This window comes from Gymnodraco acuticeps, unplaced genomic scaffold (genome assembly GCF_902827175.1).
Source record: "Gymnodraco acuticeps unplaced genomic scaffold, fGymAcu1.1, whole genome shotgun sequence".
NCBI lineage: Eukaryota > Metazoa > Chordata > Actinopteri > Perciformes > Bathydraconidae > Gymnodraco > Gymnodraco acuticeps.
The window spans coordinates 2,613,457-2,632,070 of record NW_022990023.1 but is presented as its reverse complement, the minus strand read 5'-3'; the positions used below and the strand labels follow the sequence as shown (position 1 = coordinate 2,632,070).

Sequence of the window (18,614 nt, the reverse complement as noted above, 5' to 3'; positions counted from 1 at the left end):
ATGATTTTGGCTTTGATTTTTCAGAAATGGCAGGATATCATCAAGGAAGTGAAGTTCCTCCAGAAGCTGCGCCACCCCAACACTGTAGAGTACCATGGCTGCTACCTGAGGGAGCACACAGCATGGGTGAGTGTGTGTGTGTGGGCGTGGGCTCTTTTCATACGAATGTTTCAAACCTTTACTGTAAATTGATTGTGCAATACACAAAGAACTTGCTTTAGCTACACATCGTAGGTGAAATAGTGTGGTCAAATGCAATGTAAAAGCCTCTTATAAACAAACAGGTTTCTGTCAATGCAGACGTTCACCCAAAGTGCATTTTCAGTGCATCTATTCACAGGTTTCCCTAAAAGGCTCTTGTTCCCTTGGGAAAGGTGCTCTAGTTTTTAAAAAAAACAAAAAACATTGTAAAGTGTTTTTGTCATCATTAGCGCTATACTACATATTTTTTTCAAAGCTTCTGCTGAGGTATTTAAGTAAATAGTTGGATATCTGTTTTTATATTTTAAAATGTTCACCATTACTCAGTTTGAGTAAATGGGTTCAACATATCAAATACGTTTGTCTATTTGATTAAAGCTACCTATTCAATGAACATAACTTGTCTGTGCATGTCCCAAGCAGGAGTGCAAACTGGTTTTCCTGCAGCAATTAAAATGTTGTTTTGCAACGGCTAAACGGCAACAACTTCTAATATATGGAGGAGTTAGTCATGAGAGCACTTATTGGCCCTACCTTGTTACAACAGCAGCTCTTATGGCGCGATTCCACTGCAGCGGGTAGCTCGCTTTAAGCGTGCCGAGCCGTGCGGGGCCCGTTTTTGGTTGCGTTTCCACTTGGCCTAGTACCGGCTAGCGGGTCCTAATTCACAGTTTTTCTGGCCCCATAAAATCGTGTTTCTAGGGCCAGGAACAATCAGGCTGAGTCGGGCTGAGTATGCTAAACTAGAGAGAATCGCTGGCAAGGGGGCTACAACTACAACAAGATGAACATATTTGACCGTGATTTAATTGTAATACACGTTTCAAAATGATGCCGAAGTAACAACATACTGATACCGGTTAGTAAAAACCATGAATTAATGCTTTGACAAGTCTGCAGACAGACGGCAGGCGAAAAACCCTTTTAAAATGCGTGTTTTCTAAATGGAGCTTGGCTAAGCTAACGTTATATATGCTCCGACCGTCCACACTCACAACAACGGCCTATACAGACATAAATAAACCAGCGACTGTATTCGCCATGACACAGGCAGTCTGTGGTTTGTACTTGTTTAACTTTTATCTAGTTTCTGAACAGATATGAAGAGCTATGAGCTCTGAGTGCTAAGAGCTAACGGCTGTGTTGTTTTTCCGGGGCTCTCGTTGAAGATGACGTCACGGCTCCGCCTACACTGCGTTACTATAGTAACTGCCCCAGTTCCTAAACTGTAATGGAAGCGCAGCATTAAAGTGAGCCGGGCCTAATAAGGCCTAACCAAACCGAGCAAGGCCGAGCGAGGCCTGCAGTGGAAATGCGCCAATACACTTATGGCGCGTTTCCACTGCAGGCCTCGCACGGCCTCGCCTGCCGTCTGTCTGCAGACTTGTCAAAGCATTAATTCATGGTTTTTACTAACCGGTATCAGTATGTTGTTACTTCGGCATCATTTTGAAACGTGTATTACAATTAAATCACAGTCAAATATGTTCATCTTGTTGTAGTTGTAGCCCCCTTGCCAGCGATTCTCTCTCTCTAGTTTAGCATACTCAGCCCGACTCAGCCTGGTTGTTCCTTGCCCTAGAACCACGATTTTATGGGGCCAGAAAAACTGTGAATTAGGACCCGCTAGCCGGTACTAGGCCAACGCGCCATTAAATAACATACTCAAATCAAGGCCAAACTGCTTCACGTCCAAAAAAAAGCTCTTTGTGTGGAAAAGTCCTTAAGTCAGGGGGTCCGCTGGGTCTTAAAAAGTATTAAAAGTTGATAAATCAATTTAGCGAACATTAATGCTATTAAAAAGTATTAAAGGGCATTTTCCAAGGTATTACATTTTGTTTTCAATAAGTATATCAATGGTCCAAAGAGGTTGTATTCTACAGTCTGCCTGAATGTAATCATTGCGTAGGTGTGTAGTGTGATTCTGTGAAGTTTATTGATGGCATCCCGTTGGGTTTGACGTCATCTGAACAGGACATCGCACGCTCACTGCTTGATAGCGCGCAAAGGTCCGTTTACGCCGGTTGTTAAACAACATCGTTATGGGGAAATGCAAGTCTGCGTCCAAATGGTTGGAAGATAAGGAGGAAGGACAATCAATACTGTATATAGTCAATGTGAGGTAAAGTGTGTCGCCAATGTAACCGGTTAAAACTCAAAGTGGCGATGAGGTCTTAAAATGTATGGAAAGGGTCTTAAAAGGTCTTACATTTGACTTCAGGATCCCTGCATATACCCTGTAAGTGCAAAAAGCATGCAGTTTAATCTCCCTCTGTGTCTCCTAGCTGGTGATGGAATACTGCTTGGGCTCAGCTTCTGACCTCTTAGAAGGTAAGCAGGAATGAATCAAGTAATTAAGATGCCAACATGAATTAATTAGCATCTACTCAAGTGTGTTCAGTCAGTTGTTCTCGAAAAAACAATGCCTAATATCCCGTAATGCCTCTCTTATCCCAGTCCATAAGAAACCTCTCCAGGAAGTGGAAATAGCTGCCATCGTCCATGGTGCATTGCAGGGCTTGGTGTATCTTCACTCTCACAACATGATTCACAGGTAACCCCCGTTTATTTTCTCACTTTCTGTATCTGTTCTCCTCCCCCACATTTCTTATGACAAGAGACAAAACAAATACAGGGCGAAAGCACAAACTGTGCTGCTGAGACCAGCTTATGCAACAGTGTTCACACTCTGAGCAGCAACACATTTGAGTACATCTGACAAGACACTGTCTCTCTCATATGTCCCCTATTTGTTTTGTCTTCCTCACGATTCCCCCGGCCAGTCATTTTCTCTGATCTGATCATGTCTCTCTCTCTCAGGGATGTGAAGGCAGGAAACATCTTGCTCACAGAGCCGGGTCAGGTCAAACTGGGAGACTTTGGCTCCGCCTCCATCATGGCCCCGGCCAACTCCTTTGTGGGAACACCTTACTGGTAAAATATCAAATGTATTGCTCATCACCGTTTCTCAGGAGATGAGGACAGTTACTCCTTTTGGATTCAGAAGGATTGCACCAGATTATGATCCAGCAAACACCGTGTTTGTGAATCTGCTTTATTAAGAAAGTCATCGGTTTCACTTATTTTAAATGTCGTTGTTAAGCGTTACTAAGTATTTCCCTGTATCATAGTATACCTGAAAGGTGTTTTTAAAGTTTTCAAATCTGGTTGATTTAAAAACAGTCAACTTAAAAGTAAGGAGTGAACTATCTCACTTTCTGCTCATCTCAGTGGAGAACTCCATTGCATATGTGGAGTACCCATCTGTAAGACAAATGGCAGCGTGTAAAGATGGAGTTTATCAGCTAAAGCGATGTCAATCATTTCAATTACATTTATTTCATAAACTGTTTGTAAAGGGGCAAGTTGATTTTTTTTGAAGTGAGAATTGAACATTGAGCCATATTGGTTAATCAGGGTCGATTGTATTAAGACCTTAAGAATGATAACCCTTAAGTTAAAATAAGAAATGTCTTTGATATTAAAATGTAATTACTTTGAATTGACCTTTTTAGCTGGCCCTCCCAGGGAGCGTGCGAGTCCATCAGATTATTATTTGTATATACTAGATGTATTTTTGAGGTGCTGGAAACAGCATTTAGCATCAGCATTTTCCCCGGCTGTACCTGCGCGTTTCTCACCGGGTCATCAGACTATTCATCTTCTACAGGTTTCTGTAGTTATTGAATATGTGCCGGCCTAACCCTGGTTTTGTCCCTGCTGTTTGATGTGGTGTAGACGTGGGGACAGTGAGCCCTGAGGCTCTCTGATAGTCCAGGTTCAAAGAAATGGAAAAGGCTGAATTGCTTTGTTGTGTCCTCCATGCAGGATGGCCCCTGAAGTGATCCTGGCCATGGACGAGGGCCAGTACGATGGGAAGGTGGATGTGTGGTCACTTGGCATTACCGCCATAGAGCTGGGTAAGAGATGTTCATAAAGTGCTCCACTTGTGTGTGTGTTCAAAGAGCTGAAAGCATCCTTTTTCTGCCTTTCTCTGTCACGCAATGTTGTGCTTTGTCCCTCTAGCGGAAAGGAAGCCTCCTCTGTTCAACATGAATGCAATGAGTGCCTTATACCACATCGCCCAGAATGAGAGCCCCGTGTTGCTGTCTAATCACTGGTGAGAGTTGGTGCAACTGCCTTAATGTCCTTTTGTTGCTGATTTAATGTGCCAAGAGAAAACATGTGTTATGTTGCTTGATATCATATTCTAAATGTTGCTTTTGGAAAATAGCTTCTGATGTGTTGGAAGCTTATACAACATAGACATTTTCAAAGGATATTTAATTTTATACACATTTCCAGGAAGTCTACCGATATGAAAGAACTTGGCACAGTGATTACTCCTGATTTCATGGATCTGTGTTGCAGTTGAAACATTTCAATAATGCGTTCACTCATAACATCACAAAGTGAATGGTGCTTTTATAAAGACAGTCTTTATCCTTTCCAGGTCGGATTATTTCCGCAATTTTGTGGACTCCTGTTTGCAGAAGATCGCCCAGGACAGACCTACCTCTGATGTGCTGCTCAAGGTACAAAGTGGTGTTTGTTGTCGCACATGAAGGCAGGCGGCAGCCTTTGATTCTCTCTTTGTCCGAGATTATGATAGAGCAAAGGGAATCTGAAGAAAAGCGCTTTCAGCCACGGCACGAATTGATCTATATTGAAAGGATTAATATGACATGTTTTTCATCTTATAAACTACTCTGATGAACATTTTGTGTACGGCACAAACACTGCTCTCATCTACATTTAATTCCATATTGTACACCAGGTGTTCAATTTTAGTTTTTTTCCCCTTAAATATAGGGCCCCTCTTTCTCCTCAGTTAGAACCAGCTGTGTTTAACCCTTAGATGCCCGAGTGACTGGACCCTACACTCTTCCATAAGTGGGTCAAAAAGCACCCGTATTAGAATAATGTGTTTTTATGCCATTTCTGTCATTTTGGTTAAGAAAAATCACTTGTATAATATTTAGTATTATATTTTGGTTCACACTAGAAATATTTTATATTTCATTTTTCACTATATATAATTTTAGACATTTCTTCTACATTTTGAAAAAAACCGCTTTGAACGTATTGATGCAAAGATCTCCGCTATTCTGAGACCCTCACAGTATTCCAGTCCCTTTTCAAAACTCATCTCTTCTCCTCTTGTCTACTCATAGCGCCCCCCCCCCCCCCCCCCCATCAATCCATGCCGGTCGATCAAGTTTGATAGTCCTATACCCCCCACCCTAACTTTCCCTTATATTGTAAAGCGATGTTGAGTCCTTGAAAAGCCCTATACAAATATAATGTATTATTATACTGACTGACTGACAGGTATCAGATCTTGCTGTGTAAAATAATCTTCCTGAGAGGTGTCACTTGTTATTGTTATTTTTGATCCACTTATGGAAGCTTGGGGTAGTAATACAAAAACTACAATTTCTTAAAATGTCAATTTAAAATTTGAATGGCATGATTTTTTGAGGAATAGCTGGAATATGAAATGATAAATGTTTTTGATTACAAAGATACTTCAAGAAAACCACCTCACCGGGTAAAAAGATACACACTTATGCATCTAAAGGTTACATAAATACAGTAGTCATCTCTGTTTACGTTTTCGTTCCAGTTGGCTCAAGCATGCGCTGGCATAACAAGCGGGTCAGCTTAATGATGTCGGGGAAACAAAAAAATTGCCCTCAAAGGAAAATATAAAAGGGAGGGACAATCCTCATCAGCATGTAGGCAGAGTATCTAAGTTCATGTGCAACGGGTTCATGAGCAGAATCCTAGAATAAAGGAAAATCAATATAAATATCTTAAACAATAATCGCCCTGCACCCTAACTCCCATCTTGGGTTCATGTTGGTTATTCCTAATATACCAGGAAGTTGATTTGTAGACCCTAAGCACCCTGTGGCTGTTTAATTGTTCACTCATTCTCTCATCCCTTCTATCCTGCAGCACCATTTCCTATGCAGAGAGCGTCCCGTCACCGCGGTGATGGACCTGATCGCCCGCACCAAGGATGCTGTTCGTGAGCTGGACAACCTCCAGTACCGCAAGATGAAGAAAATCCTCTTCCATGAGGCGCTCAACGGACCCGCACCAGAAGGAGGCGACGAGGAAGAGGTAGGACTGGGACAGAGGAGGGGGAGGAGGAGGCCAAGAGTGCTGAGGCTTTGTTCATCACTTCACATTTAGTTGTACATGTGAAATTAGAAGTGCTTCCCCAAAACTTAAAAGGGACCTATCATGCAAAATGCACTTTTGTACGTCTTTTATACATGAATGTGTGTCCCCGGTGTGTCAGGAAACTCACCAAGTGTCAGAAAACACAACCCTCTCTCTTTTCCTCCATACCCAAATCTCTAAAAACGGGGCTGCAACAGATCTGATACAGACTGATCCAGATTTGAAATATCTCTGACGTCAGAAACGAGGAGCTCCGCCTATATGGGGAACTCTCCACCTATCAGGAGGAGACAGCCACGGCCATTGCCGTTCGAAAGCGCTGGAGACGCTGTAGTACATATGCCAGGCCTGTAGGTGGCGCTGTAGTCTGCCACAAAAGCAGCGAAGAAGACTTCTCTCAGATTCAGCCCTTGCTAAAACAGGGCTAAAAAAGAGCGAAATGAGGCATGGCTAAAATGCATGATCTGTTTGGTATTTTGAAAAAAAAACTTCACAGACATGTTTTATATAGGTATGGCCCTACAATATATTGTTCAAATATAGCATGATAGGTCCACTTTAAGTTTCAAGGCTTTTATTGTCATGTGTGCATAGCTACATTGTAGTTATGACATTGAAAATCTTAGGTCACAGATACTCATGATACTTTAAAACTAAGACCCCTCTTGTAGGAATCTAGTCAAAGAAAACGAATAAGTCATCGCTGCCCTTTATGTACGCACATGTCCGGGTAGCTGGTTTCAGTATCCATCCTGCCTTTGTATCGTACTTCTCGATACATTATGTGAACTTAGGGCCCCTTCCTCTCACTTCCTCTTACAAAGGCTTTTGTTTCCATCAACATTTAATTCCAGTCGGTTGTTCCCCCGAAAAGGAAATGGAGGAATTCTGAGAATGTGGGGTCTGCACTTCTCCAAAGTGTTGACCTGTGTCTCGCTTTTAGTTTCACATTTTACTGCACGTCTGCTCAGAATATTTTTCATTGGAAAGCACATTTGTATATGCACTAAACCGGTCAATATACTACTACCGCTGCGACTGTTAACCTATAAAGTGGTAGCTTTGTATTTCCCTAGATCATTTAAACTCCTTTTCTGCCCTCCAGGATGCGGAGCAGTACATGCTGCGCACCGGCACCGTGAACAGCATGGAGAGCTCCCACTCTCTGCCCTCCATGTCCATCAGCGCCAGCTCCCAGAGCAGCTCCGTCAACAGCCTGGCCGACGGCTCTGACGACAGCGGGGAGATGGCCATGATGCAGGAGGGCGAGCACACCGTCACCTCCAACAGCTCCGTCCTGCACAAACCGCTGGTCAGTCCAAATACATTACTGTGTGGCCGGGAATGTGTGAGAGCAGTGTGAGAACTCTGTCCTGCCCAAACCACTCTCATACACATTCGGCTCCATTTGCATCAGTTTGACATGGCTTATGTTGAGAGAGAACCTTTTTTTTCAAACACTTATTTCATACCAACATCATTATAGAATAACATTTGTTTTGCACCCCTTACACGAAATGAAAGCGAAAGAAGCTTGCCAAAGTTTAGTTTTTTTTAGGGCCGGGACTTTAACGCGTTAATTAAGATTAATTAATTACACAAAAATTAACGCGTTAAAAAAATTAACGCATTTTAATCGCACTTATTTTTGCACCGCGGAACGTTTCTCACTGGATGAGTTTCAGGCGTACCGATTATACTGGAGCACCAACTAACGTTCGTGACTTCAGACAACAACAAACCACAGTGAACAACAGTGGGAAATGTTGTTTTAAAAAACGGACGGATGGAAGCGTCGATAAGAGCACGGTTGTGTGCAAATTATGCAAAAAGGAATTCGCATATCACCGCAGCACATCAAGCCTCAAGTATCACCTCAATGCAAAACATATAGCAGCTAGCGTGGAAGCTAGCGTGGACGTTAGCCTCTTTTATCGCGTTCACACCAAAAAGAGCCGGTACTAAAATTAGTTCATGAGAACCTTTTTACCCCCACGAAAGTCTCTGCTAGAGAGCAGAGAGCTGCTAGAGAGCAGGGACTTTCGTGCGGAAAAGAGCTATATGTCTGATTGGCTGGGCGGATTGCAAACTCCCAAAAAGTTTTGTGAAGCCGCCATTTTATTATCCTCGCATTAGCATTATTAGCATTAGCATTAGCCCAGCGCAGAAACGCAGAGAGTCTAACTTATGGCAACACAAAATAAAACATGGGAGCGGTGGAGATGAGGAGGTGTCGGCGTTCTGGCGATTTACTCGGAAGGCTTCAGTAGAAGCTGCTGGGAGTCCCAGCAGCTTCTACTGAAGCCAGTCCCCAACTCCGGAGACTTCCGGCCGGGGACTTTGGGCGGCAGTATACGCCGTGAAGTGGTTTGCGGCCTGCCAGTAAACCCAAAGCAGAAGAAGAAGAAGTGACGTCAGCGGCTTCATTTGCCTAATCCACCCCCAGGTTCAAAGAGTTCTCATGAACTAAGTTCTCATGAACCTTTGTGGGAAAAGTACTGCGGTGTGAATGCGCCTAATGGTATACTAAAATCCATGTGAAAAAAATTGCTTCTCACTGTTCTCAGGTCAAATATTTATATGTGATTAAAAATGCGATTAATTTCGATTAATTAATTACAAAGCCTCTAATTAATTAGATACATTTTTTTAATCGAGTCCCGGCCCTAGTTTTTTTGTGAAGTGAGTGTATCTTCACTGAGCCCTAAATAAAGTTAATGCCCTGTATTTAAAATGTAGTACTAGTGTGACATTTAGGTAAGACTAGTCAGTTGAATACATTTTCTTTATAGCAGCACAAACCTGTTTGAATAAATCCTGTTTTGCTCTCTGCTTGTCTCCGCTGTGTAGAGCCATGACAACATCTACGATGATCCCTACCAGCCGGAGATCGACCCGCTACGAGACGCTCCGTCTGCCGGTGGCGGCGGAGAGAGAGAAAGGGAGAGAGGAGGGAGGCGGAGGAGAAACAGAGATCATTTTGCCACCATCAGGACGGCCTCGCTCGTCACTCGGCAGATCCAGGAGCATGAGCAGGGCTCGGCCCTGAGGGAGCAGATGTCTGGGTGAGGGGACACACATGAAAATAAAGCCAATGCATGTTCAACAAGTTGGCTATAATAATATTATTCGTTTTATTCTTTTAATATAATTAGATTCCAGTGGCAGCTGTGTATGATTGTTTTATGACTTACTGACAAGATAATCTGCTTCAATCCATATTTGTTTGCACACAAAAGGACGCATACAATGATAGATTACATTCATTAAAGTTGATTTAATAAAAGACCACTTTACTCAAATGAAGGGTCTGTTCAAGGATTCTCTTGGCTAACTTCCTGCCTCGTGTCCTCACAGGTACAAGCGCATGCGGCGGCAGCACCAGAAGCAGCTGATGGGCCTGGAGAACAAGCTGAAGGCAGAGATGGACGAGCACCAGCTGAGACTGGACAAAGAGCTGGAGAACCAGAGGAACAGCTTCTCCATGGAGGGAGAGAAACTGTCCAAGAAGCACCAGGCCATCCTGGAGAAGGAGGTGAGCGGGTGGTGGAGGAGGGAGGAGGATAACTGCTATTGAAACTAAAGAGAAGTCCAGTAATCTTGCCATGGATTTTATAAGCTTGTGTTTCTCATAACTCATGATGTTAATGAGTTTTTGTTTGTGGTTTTCAGACAAAGGCAGTCCTGACTGAGGAGAAGAAGTTCCAGCAGCACATCCTGGGTCAGCAGAAGAAGGAGCTGACGGGGCTGCTGGAGTCCCAGAAGAGGCAGTACAGAGCACGCAAGGAGCAGCTCAAAGAGGTGCTTTTCACACGAACCACTCTTTTTCTGAGTCAAATGTTCCTGGTAGTTTTTTTTTATTAAATAAAATGCACTCACACTTACGACACACTTAACCTTCATTTATTTTTGGTGGCCAAAGTTCTATTTGACTTGTAGCCATTTTAGTTTTATTCAACTAATACAAGTTTGAATCAATAAAAAAGGGACTTTCTAGTCTTAAGTCTTTTCAGAATGTAATGTAGCCAAAATATCACCTCGCTTATCACTCTCACACACATATCCTGTTTTGCATACATTTTATAATTAGCTCTACGTTGTTTTTATCCAACTAAAGCAATCATTCAATTAACTTAAAATGTACCTTTTTATTTTGTTTTCACACGAAAATAACTAAACGTAATTTAAAATGAACCCTAGATTTCCCAACACAATCCAAACAGCCCTGATCCTTCAGCTTAATCATCCTTTACTACTACTACTACTGTACTGTCCGTTCATTGCCTCTTGTGTGTCTCCCCTCCAGGAGCTGAATGAGAACCAGTCGACCCCGAAGCGGGAGAAGCAGGAGTGGCTGGTGCATCAGAAGGAGTGTCTGCAGCAGCTGCAGGCGGAGGAGGAGGCGGGGCTGCTGCGACGGCAGAGGCAGTACTACGAGCTGCAGTGTCGCCAGTACAAGAGGAAGATGCTGCTGGCACGCCACAACCTGGAGCAGGACCTGCTCCGAGAGGTATCGTGTCAGATTGACATGGTATTAATTACATTCTCCTCAAATGTACTTTAAGCAGCCAGCAGTCAGGTAGACTTCTAACAGTTATTAGTTTTATTTATTTGGGATGTATCAGTTCCCCCGTTTTCTTTACTTTGAACCCTACCCAAAGTCCATGCTAAGAATTTAAGGTCAAGAAATCTATTATAAAGTTGTATTTTCGATTGTAAGCATCACATATTTAAGGTAATGCCTAGTTAAGAAATATCTCGCCGTCACTTTTTAGTCACCACTCAATCAGCTCTTATTTCTTCTTGAAATATTTCAACGTTCCTTCTGTGCAATGATAGGAATGGCGGCTGAAGCTGGCTAAAAAAATAATATAATAATGATAAAACCATCCAAAGAGTAATTCGCACCAAAAAAATATCAACATTGTTAAAAAAACAAACATGAAGAATTATTTATTTCGAATTTCGGGTTAAACTGCCCTTTAAAAAAAAGAAAGACTGTAGAGTTGAATACACACTTCTCACACAGATTGGGTGAAATACACTTAGTTTGATCATATTCTATCTATATAAATGTATTTAAATATAAAAAAAAGAATACTATTAATAAACCTATAGTGAGATATTATTATATTCTCCTCACACAGACCTGTAGAAGAATTGAATCTCCCTCTCCTCTTATTATTATTTTGATATTTTACGATACCCTCCATGCCTCTTGCTCACCTTGTTTTCCTCTCTAGGAGCTGAACAAGAAGCAGACCCTGAAGGACCTGGACTGTGCGATGCTCCTCCGGCACCACGAGACCACCCAGGAGCTGGAGTTCCGGCAGCTGGGTTTGGTGCAGCGGACGCGGGCCGACCTGATCCGCACGCAGCACCAGACGGAGCTCACCAACCAGATGGAGTACAACAAGAGGCGCGAGCAGGAGCTGCGGCAGAAACACGCCGTGGAGGTCCGCCAGCAGCCCAAGAGCCTCAAAGTGAGTGAGGAGGGAGAGGGCAAGTCCGCAGAGGGGCCGGGCGGCCGCTGGGACGGCAAGGCGGGGGGAGCCGGAGTAACGGACGGGGAGGGAGGGGAGATAGAAACTGATAGGGAGGATAAGGAGATGTGTGATGTTGAGCGCGATGGAGCAGGTGTGGAGGAGGGCGAGGGTGTCCCTGGGTTAGAAAGGACAGACAAGTTAGATGGAGACGTTAAAACAAAGGGAAACGAGGAAGAGAAGGACGAGTGGAAAGTGAGTGAAGAGGGGACAGAAGAGAGGGAGGTAGAAGGAGGGCAGTGGGAGGAAGAGGAGGAAGGTAAAACACATGTAGAAACAGACGAGGAGGAAGAGGAGGGCAGGGGCGTGGCCGACGGCTGTCCCTCAGAGTTCATCTCGTCCCTGTCCCCGGAGAAGAGACGTCTCCGCGAGCGCATCGACGAGCTCTCCGAGTTTTACTTCCCCGACGTGGAGGAGGAGCCCGCCCCCGTCTCCCCCCCGTCCCCCGCTCAGACTTCCTTCCCTTCCCTCTTCTCCCACGCTATCTGCCTCCTCCTCTCCCTCTCCGCCGCTGCCCAGCCCTCCAACCTCACCCTGCTGCTCCTCTCCATCTTCCTCCTCTCCCTGCGCCGCTCCCCCCCCCTCCCCTCTGTGGCGTCTCTCATCCTCTCCACGGAGCTCGCCCTCTTGGCGCTCTTCTTCTCGTACCTCTTCCTGCGCTCCTGCTGCTCCCTCTCTCTCTCCACCTACCTGTCGCTCAGCCTGTGGGCGAGCGGGATCTTCAGTTTAGGGCTCTCCTTCAGTCTGGGGATTTACTACATCCCCATGATCCTGGTTTCTGCCTCCTTCCTCTCCTCTCCCTCCCTCTTCCTCTCTCTCTACTTGGTGGTGGTGCTGATAGTCAGGCCGGCCCGAGAATTCCTCCAGCACGCACCCCGCAAAGTGAACCGCCTCTATATGCGGGTTCTTTTCCGCCTGCCTCGCCCTCTGTTCGCCATGTGCCAGTCGGTTTTCGGCGGCATGGCAGAGCGTAACCTCTATGAAATGTTTCCCAAAGCGGGGCGCAACTGGGGCGGGCGCCAATCCAAAATCCCTGTCCCCCTTAAGAGCCTGCCGTTAGAGCACCAGGCTCGCTGCAGTAACGCCTCCCCCCTGGCCAAAGGTCTCCTCTGGGTGAAGCGTTTCAGCCGGCGGCCCCTCGGGGTCCTGGCAGATCTGGCTAACTCCGTAGTGCTAAAGTTTGCCGAACGGCTCCTCAAAAAGATGCCTCTAAGTGTCCGGATCAAATTCCAAACGCTGGGCCTCACGAGGAGGGAGAACCCGAGCCGGCTCCCCCGACTGCTGCCCAGGGAGGTGAGGGAGAGGAGGCAGAGGGAGAGGAGGGGGAGAGAGAGGGAGAGACAGAGGAGGGAGGAGGAGAGGTTTTTCCGTGAGGATGTGAGGTGGGAGTGCGGGTTGAGACGAACTTCATCCGGAAGGTTTGTCAGGGGGAAAATCCGGCCATGGAGATAGAGTAGATAATGAGAGACCAATGGATAGAGTGTAAAACATGTTCTGGTGGTGTGTGTGTTTGTGTGTGTGTGTTACCATGCTCCCTGTCCAACCATCATGTGTGTGTCTTTTTGATTTGGGACCACACGACTCTCTTTGTTACATAACTCCCAAACTGGTTTTTGGTCACATTTCCAAAAGATGAGACACAGTTCCCCCAACGTGTGTGCACACAAGCCGTACTGTGGTGGGCCGTGCTGATGTAAACAGCTGAACCCACCATTACTGTACCAAACCCAGTGAAGTTCCATTATTGTGCTTTTTGTAAAAGTTGTTATTGTTATTATTTTTGCTCTTAATTTGTAAGACATATTTTATTGTTATTTTTTAAGACCAGTTTTGTGCAATCTGTAGTTTTTCTTTCATAGTGGTCTTATCTTCAAAGGGTGCACTGTTATCTCGGTGCGTAGAACAAATATTACAGTGTTGCAAAGCTGGCTATAATTTCACTCCCCAAAGCTGAAAACTGTGAAAAGATATGAAAATAACCTAAAGATTTCACTAACGTCAGCCTAACACTAGCCCTCAGTCGGTAAAAAGTGCAATAAAAAGCTGAACAGAAAAATCTTGGACCACTGCGAGACGTTTGATCGAATACAGCGTAGTTTATCTGTTTAGGGGTCCAAAGTGTGAAATACTTGCTTACGTTGGACTTCAAATATTAAAACTTCGGGCCAGTTAGCGGGAACAATAACGCTTGATAACACAACCAAAGGATATTATTTACAGCTGGTGAACTCATATATTTTACACTCTAGTTAGATATACTGTTATTGCTCTTTATGCAATAATATTTGTTATGATTTACCATGTAAACATTTAGATATTTGTACCGTCAGTAATCCTATTCATGTTCAGCAGTTGAGTGCCTAGTTACAACTGTTGGCACGAATGTTAATGTCTCTTGTGAAGTGGCGTATCCTAAAGTAATAGTGGGATTATAAGAATGCAGAATATACGTGGAAGTAGTGAAATATAATAGAAAACGTATTTAATATTTCAATGTAGCCTAATTTATATGAAGCCATATAGACAATCGTTTGAGACATGCAATCGTAAAATAAGTCCAAAGATTGATGCAACTACTGAATGTGAAAGTAAAAATTAAGCGGTTAAACATGATATGAAAATAAGATATCCAGTAATGGCACACGTTTATTTTTGCACTTTCCAAAAGACAATTAAAAAACAAAAGTAGAAGAGCAGATTACTTCAGATAAGTGCAAATATTTTCACTTTTGCCGTATGCAACTTACAAAAAAAATATAAAAACATAGTGTTCCAACGTGATGTCTTCCGGTATCTTGTTTTGTTTGATTAAAAGATGTTATGTTTGCATTGCTATTATATGACAGGGAACAATAACAAATCCTCTGAATTAAGAAGCTGGAACCAGAGGTTTATTGGCATTGATATGTATTTTTGCTTTAAAAAATCAAACCAAACAATGAATACCCAATCAGACCAAAAAAGACACGTGAGCGTTTATAGCAGCGTTTCCATCTAATGCTTTTGCAATCTTAAAGACTAAACACCAAAATGCTCTGGTTTTAGATCAAATGAAGTCAAATGAAGCCCACATTGCATAGATCTGAGAGAACTTTTAGAATGAGTTCAAATGCATTAGTACCTATCGATGCTAATTATGTAGGAGACTAAAGGCCCTGTACTGTATATCACAGGAGAAGGACTTTTGAGCCACTTAAATGGAGGGCTATTTCTGAGTAGGAAACCTTGATCTTAATCCAGGTAAAAGAAGAAAGTAGGGCACTTTATTTTTGGTGACCTGCATTGAGAAGTCTAGCTTTAAAAAAAAAAGACACCATTTTTTTTTTTTTTGAATGTAACTTATTTGCCATTGAATTTCATGTGTGGTCCAGTATCGTTTATCTCCTGTTCCTCTGTGTTTGTTTACATGTGTGTATTCTGTTTTGTTGTGACACCGTTTCCACAGTTACATCACTTTTTTTTAAAATATTTTATTTATGCAGTATTTATAAGAAAAGTACTGCATTCTGTTTGGCAGCCATTTTGTTGTCCCTTTATTCTCATTTTAGCTGCATGAGTGTTGGCGTACTGTATGGCTGTTTGCCGCAAGCAGAGAGAAATATTTTGTCATAAATCCAGATTTTTTTTTTTTTCTTTACACAAAAATAAATTATTTTGTGTGAAACTCATTGTCCCGTTTGTTTTTATGATTTTTGTCTCCATTATTACCTTGTCTTCATTTGTTTACCCCCCCCCCTCATTTATCAACAAATCTTGTTTTATTTAAAGATCCCTTTCACCCTTCCTCCTCTATCTCACATTTGATCTGTTATCGTCTGATGCCCTTCCCTTTGTCGGATATCCACCAAACATAATGCCAACAGCTTCTGTGGCTTTTTAATAACAAAGCTTACATACGTTAAAGGGTGTTAAACTGGTATACAATCGTTCATAGGACTCACACGATTTCTGTGTTATTTGATGAAGCAAATTTCTTATAATGCCAAACTAAAAGGTTAAATAATATTGTATTCTTTAGGAAATGCAACACATTTTTCATTTTAAGTGTCGATACAAATTAATTAAATTAAGGAGGCATCTTTAAATCCAAATGTATTTTGGTCTGCTTATACGTTCCATGTTTAAAAAAGCGTAATGTTTTTTCTAACTACATTTAGTGACCTGAAATGTTTCAAAACATTGGGTTTAAACGGTCTTATTCAATCATTTGCATCTATAAGTGGAACTCCTTATTTAATGAAACAAAATACCTTTAAAAGAAAAAAAACACCTTTTAACACTTTCTTACATAATTAGGATTCATGTTTTAAGGCATTGACTAAAAATGGACTTCATTACACTCAAATAATTGCGTCCATGTATTATCAATTTAGTTTAAAACTGCTTTATTGCATTGAAAAACAATAATATTGCACAACCATTTTTTTTTTACCCAATGGAGGCACCCAAAACACTTATTATAATAATACAGCAAGATATAAAACAAAGCAGACCATAGAGAGGCATTGATGTCATTCTGGCCATGCTGCGGTCACTGTGGAAGATTCAACACCTGACAGGTATTTATACAACAGTTGTGATTTTCCTATGGAAGGCATTAGTTGGAGTTATGGTAACATTTTCTAACAATAATTTCATCATGATTTGTTACAAATATTCTTTAGTTTGATATTTTTCCCCATCATTTTCTGTGTTTACCATCCATCTCCATGTCCATAAATGAGCACCTGAGCCGAGCTGCTTCTCTCTCCTCTCCTGCAGTCCAAAGAGCTGCAGATCAAGCGTCAGTTCCAGGACACCTGTAAGATCCAGACCCGGCAGTACAAGGCGCTGAGGAACCACCTGCTGGAGAACACGCCCAAGTCGGACCACAAGGCCGTGCTGAAGCGGCTGAAGGACGAGCAGACGCGTAAGCTGGCCATCCTGGCCGAGCAGTACGACCACTCCATCAACGACATGCTGTCCACTCAGGCTGTGAGTAAGGCAAGGGGTCGTCGTTCATTTCACTCTCGCACCACAGGGGGTCCGCCCTGCCCGCACGCTGCCTGCCATCCTGCCCGACAACAACAACCTCCTGGTGCGCCTCCACCTAAACCCACATTTCCCAGCCTTATGCCTGTATTGCCCTCTTCCAAAACATCCCTTACCATTACATTCTCTCATTTTAGGGACTATGACATGTAAAATCTTAGTTAAGGGGATAAATGTTTGAATACTGTAAAAAGACAATTAGTTTAAGGTCCAGAGGTTACTAAAACTGTTTCTGCATAAGGGGCCATAAAGCAACATTATGTCACAATAGTGTCCCTGTATCAAAGCTTTATTTCCCAGTTTACAGTTATACTAACGTATTGATGGTAGAACCATAAAGACAGTTATGGAAACAGTAAATGTTGCACCCTATAGTTTGTCCAAATGTAGCATTGTCTTTTTCCAGACTTTATTCTGCATCATAGCATATCGACGGTACAGTTAAATGTATTAGTATTTACCTTAACCCTATTAAAATTACATTCATGTTATCTGTATTGGTGTCAATTGCTGATAACACTCTTAAAGTGCCATTTAAACTGTGTAAAGAAAGTAGTACAATATACATATAAAGCATAACATCAGTGCTGAAATGATATATTATTATGGGGTGGAATTTTACAATTGTAAAACTCCACATTATAAATGTTACTTATGCAAAAACATGCAAGTATTATTATGAAAACGGTCTTAAATGGATCAATGCTAAGAAAAAGTCCCTGTTAAAGAAATATATAAACTTAAAATGATTACAAGCACATCAGAAAATACTACATTTTGAGAAGCTGAAACCATTACACTTTTTTAAATTGGCAACTTAAACAATAATTGTTCAAATACTTTTGTAAAGTTCAAGAGCATTGCATTTGTACGTTTTTACAGTACGAAGTATATGTGCCTCGTTGATTCCCTGGTGAGGGTTTTACTTTTTAAACAGTCTTACATAGGGATCAGCCCCCCCCCCCCCTCTCCAGCTCGCCCCTGCCCTGTAAGCGTGCGACTCACACACATAGACAAATCTCGGGTGTTAAATGAATGAAACATCGTAGGAAGAGGACGTGATGTGAGGAAAGGTCTCGTTCCCTTCAGTGACGTAACGCCCTGTGCCACTTTAATTACCTCTCATCGTGCCATGTAAGCCCGGTAAGCCAAATCCCCGCTGCCCTTGTTCGTCCGCACATCTTCTTCTCGCCCTGCGGCCAAAGTCTCTTTGGGCCGGTTTCCCACTCACTGATTAAAGTCAATGCTGAGGTCAGAAACACAATATTGCTTTTAAGTGAAGAATTTCTTATGGAACATTTTTGTATCTGTTAGCTAGGCAGGTTAAAGAAGTGCAACATTTTATAATATTACACTGATTTATTAAGATCATTAATATATAAGTTATCAATATAAGGCAGTTTTCCTATTTACAGACCGACTTCCACTATTTCTGCTTGAAACATTTTAGTTTATCAGTATTATCAGCTTTTAATTTGACAATTTGTTTAATTTGTACACATACTTTTGACTTCCTCATATTCATTTCATTTCAAACCTTTATTTAATCAGATTGGTCCCTTGAGATCATAGATCTCTTTTTCAAGGGAGACCTGCAGCATATAGGTTCCACATGAAACATAAAACAATAAAGGACATCGTACATTA

General features: G+C 42.5%; 1 protein-coding gene across 4 annotated transcripts in view; it reads left to right on the top strand.

Moving 5' to 3' along the window:
* The window catches only part of taok2b (TAO kinase 2b), a 28,174-nt gene that overhangs the window by 4,176 nt on the left and 5,384 nt on the right, over positions 1–18,614 (top strand). Inside the window, exons 5-19 of one of the 4 annotated variants that reach the window (XM_034214583.1) lie at positions 25–126; positions 2,487–2,532; positions 2,659–2,755; positions 3,022–3,135; positions 4,030–4,121; positions 4,228–4,321; positions 4,655–4,736; positions 6,163–6,330; positions 7,499–7,705; positions 9,244–9,458; positions 9,751–9,928; positions 10,066–10,194; positions 10,700–10,924; positions 11,637–11,876; positions 16,698–16,910. In XM_034214583.1, the coding sequence (XP_034070474.1) occupies positions 25–126; positions 2,487–2,532; positions 2,659–2,755; positions 3,022–3,135; positions 4,030–4,121; positions 4,228–4,321; positions 4,655–4,736; positions 6,163–6,330; positions 7,499–7,705; positions 9,244–9,458; positions 9,751–9,928; positions 10,066–10,194; positions 10,700–10,924; positions 11,637–11,876; positions 16,698–16,910 (2,202 nt within the window). Of the gene's footprint in view, positions 1–24; positions 127–2,486; positions 2,533–2,658; positions 2,756–3,021; positions 3,136–4,029; positions 4,122–4,227; positions 4,322–4,654; positions 4,737–6,162; positions 6,331–7,498; positions 7,706–9,243; positions 9,459–9,750; positions 9,929–10,065; positions 10,195–10,699; positions 10,925–11,636; positions 15,601–16,697; positions 16,911–18,614 lie in introns of those variants that run through there. The other 3 variants (XM_034214584.1, XM_034214581.1, XM_034214582.1) reach the window with 3 other exon arrangements.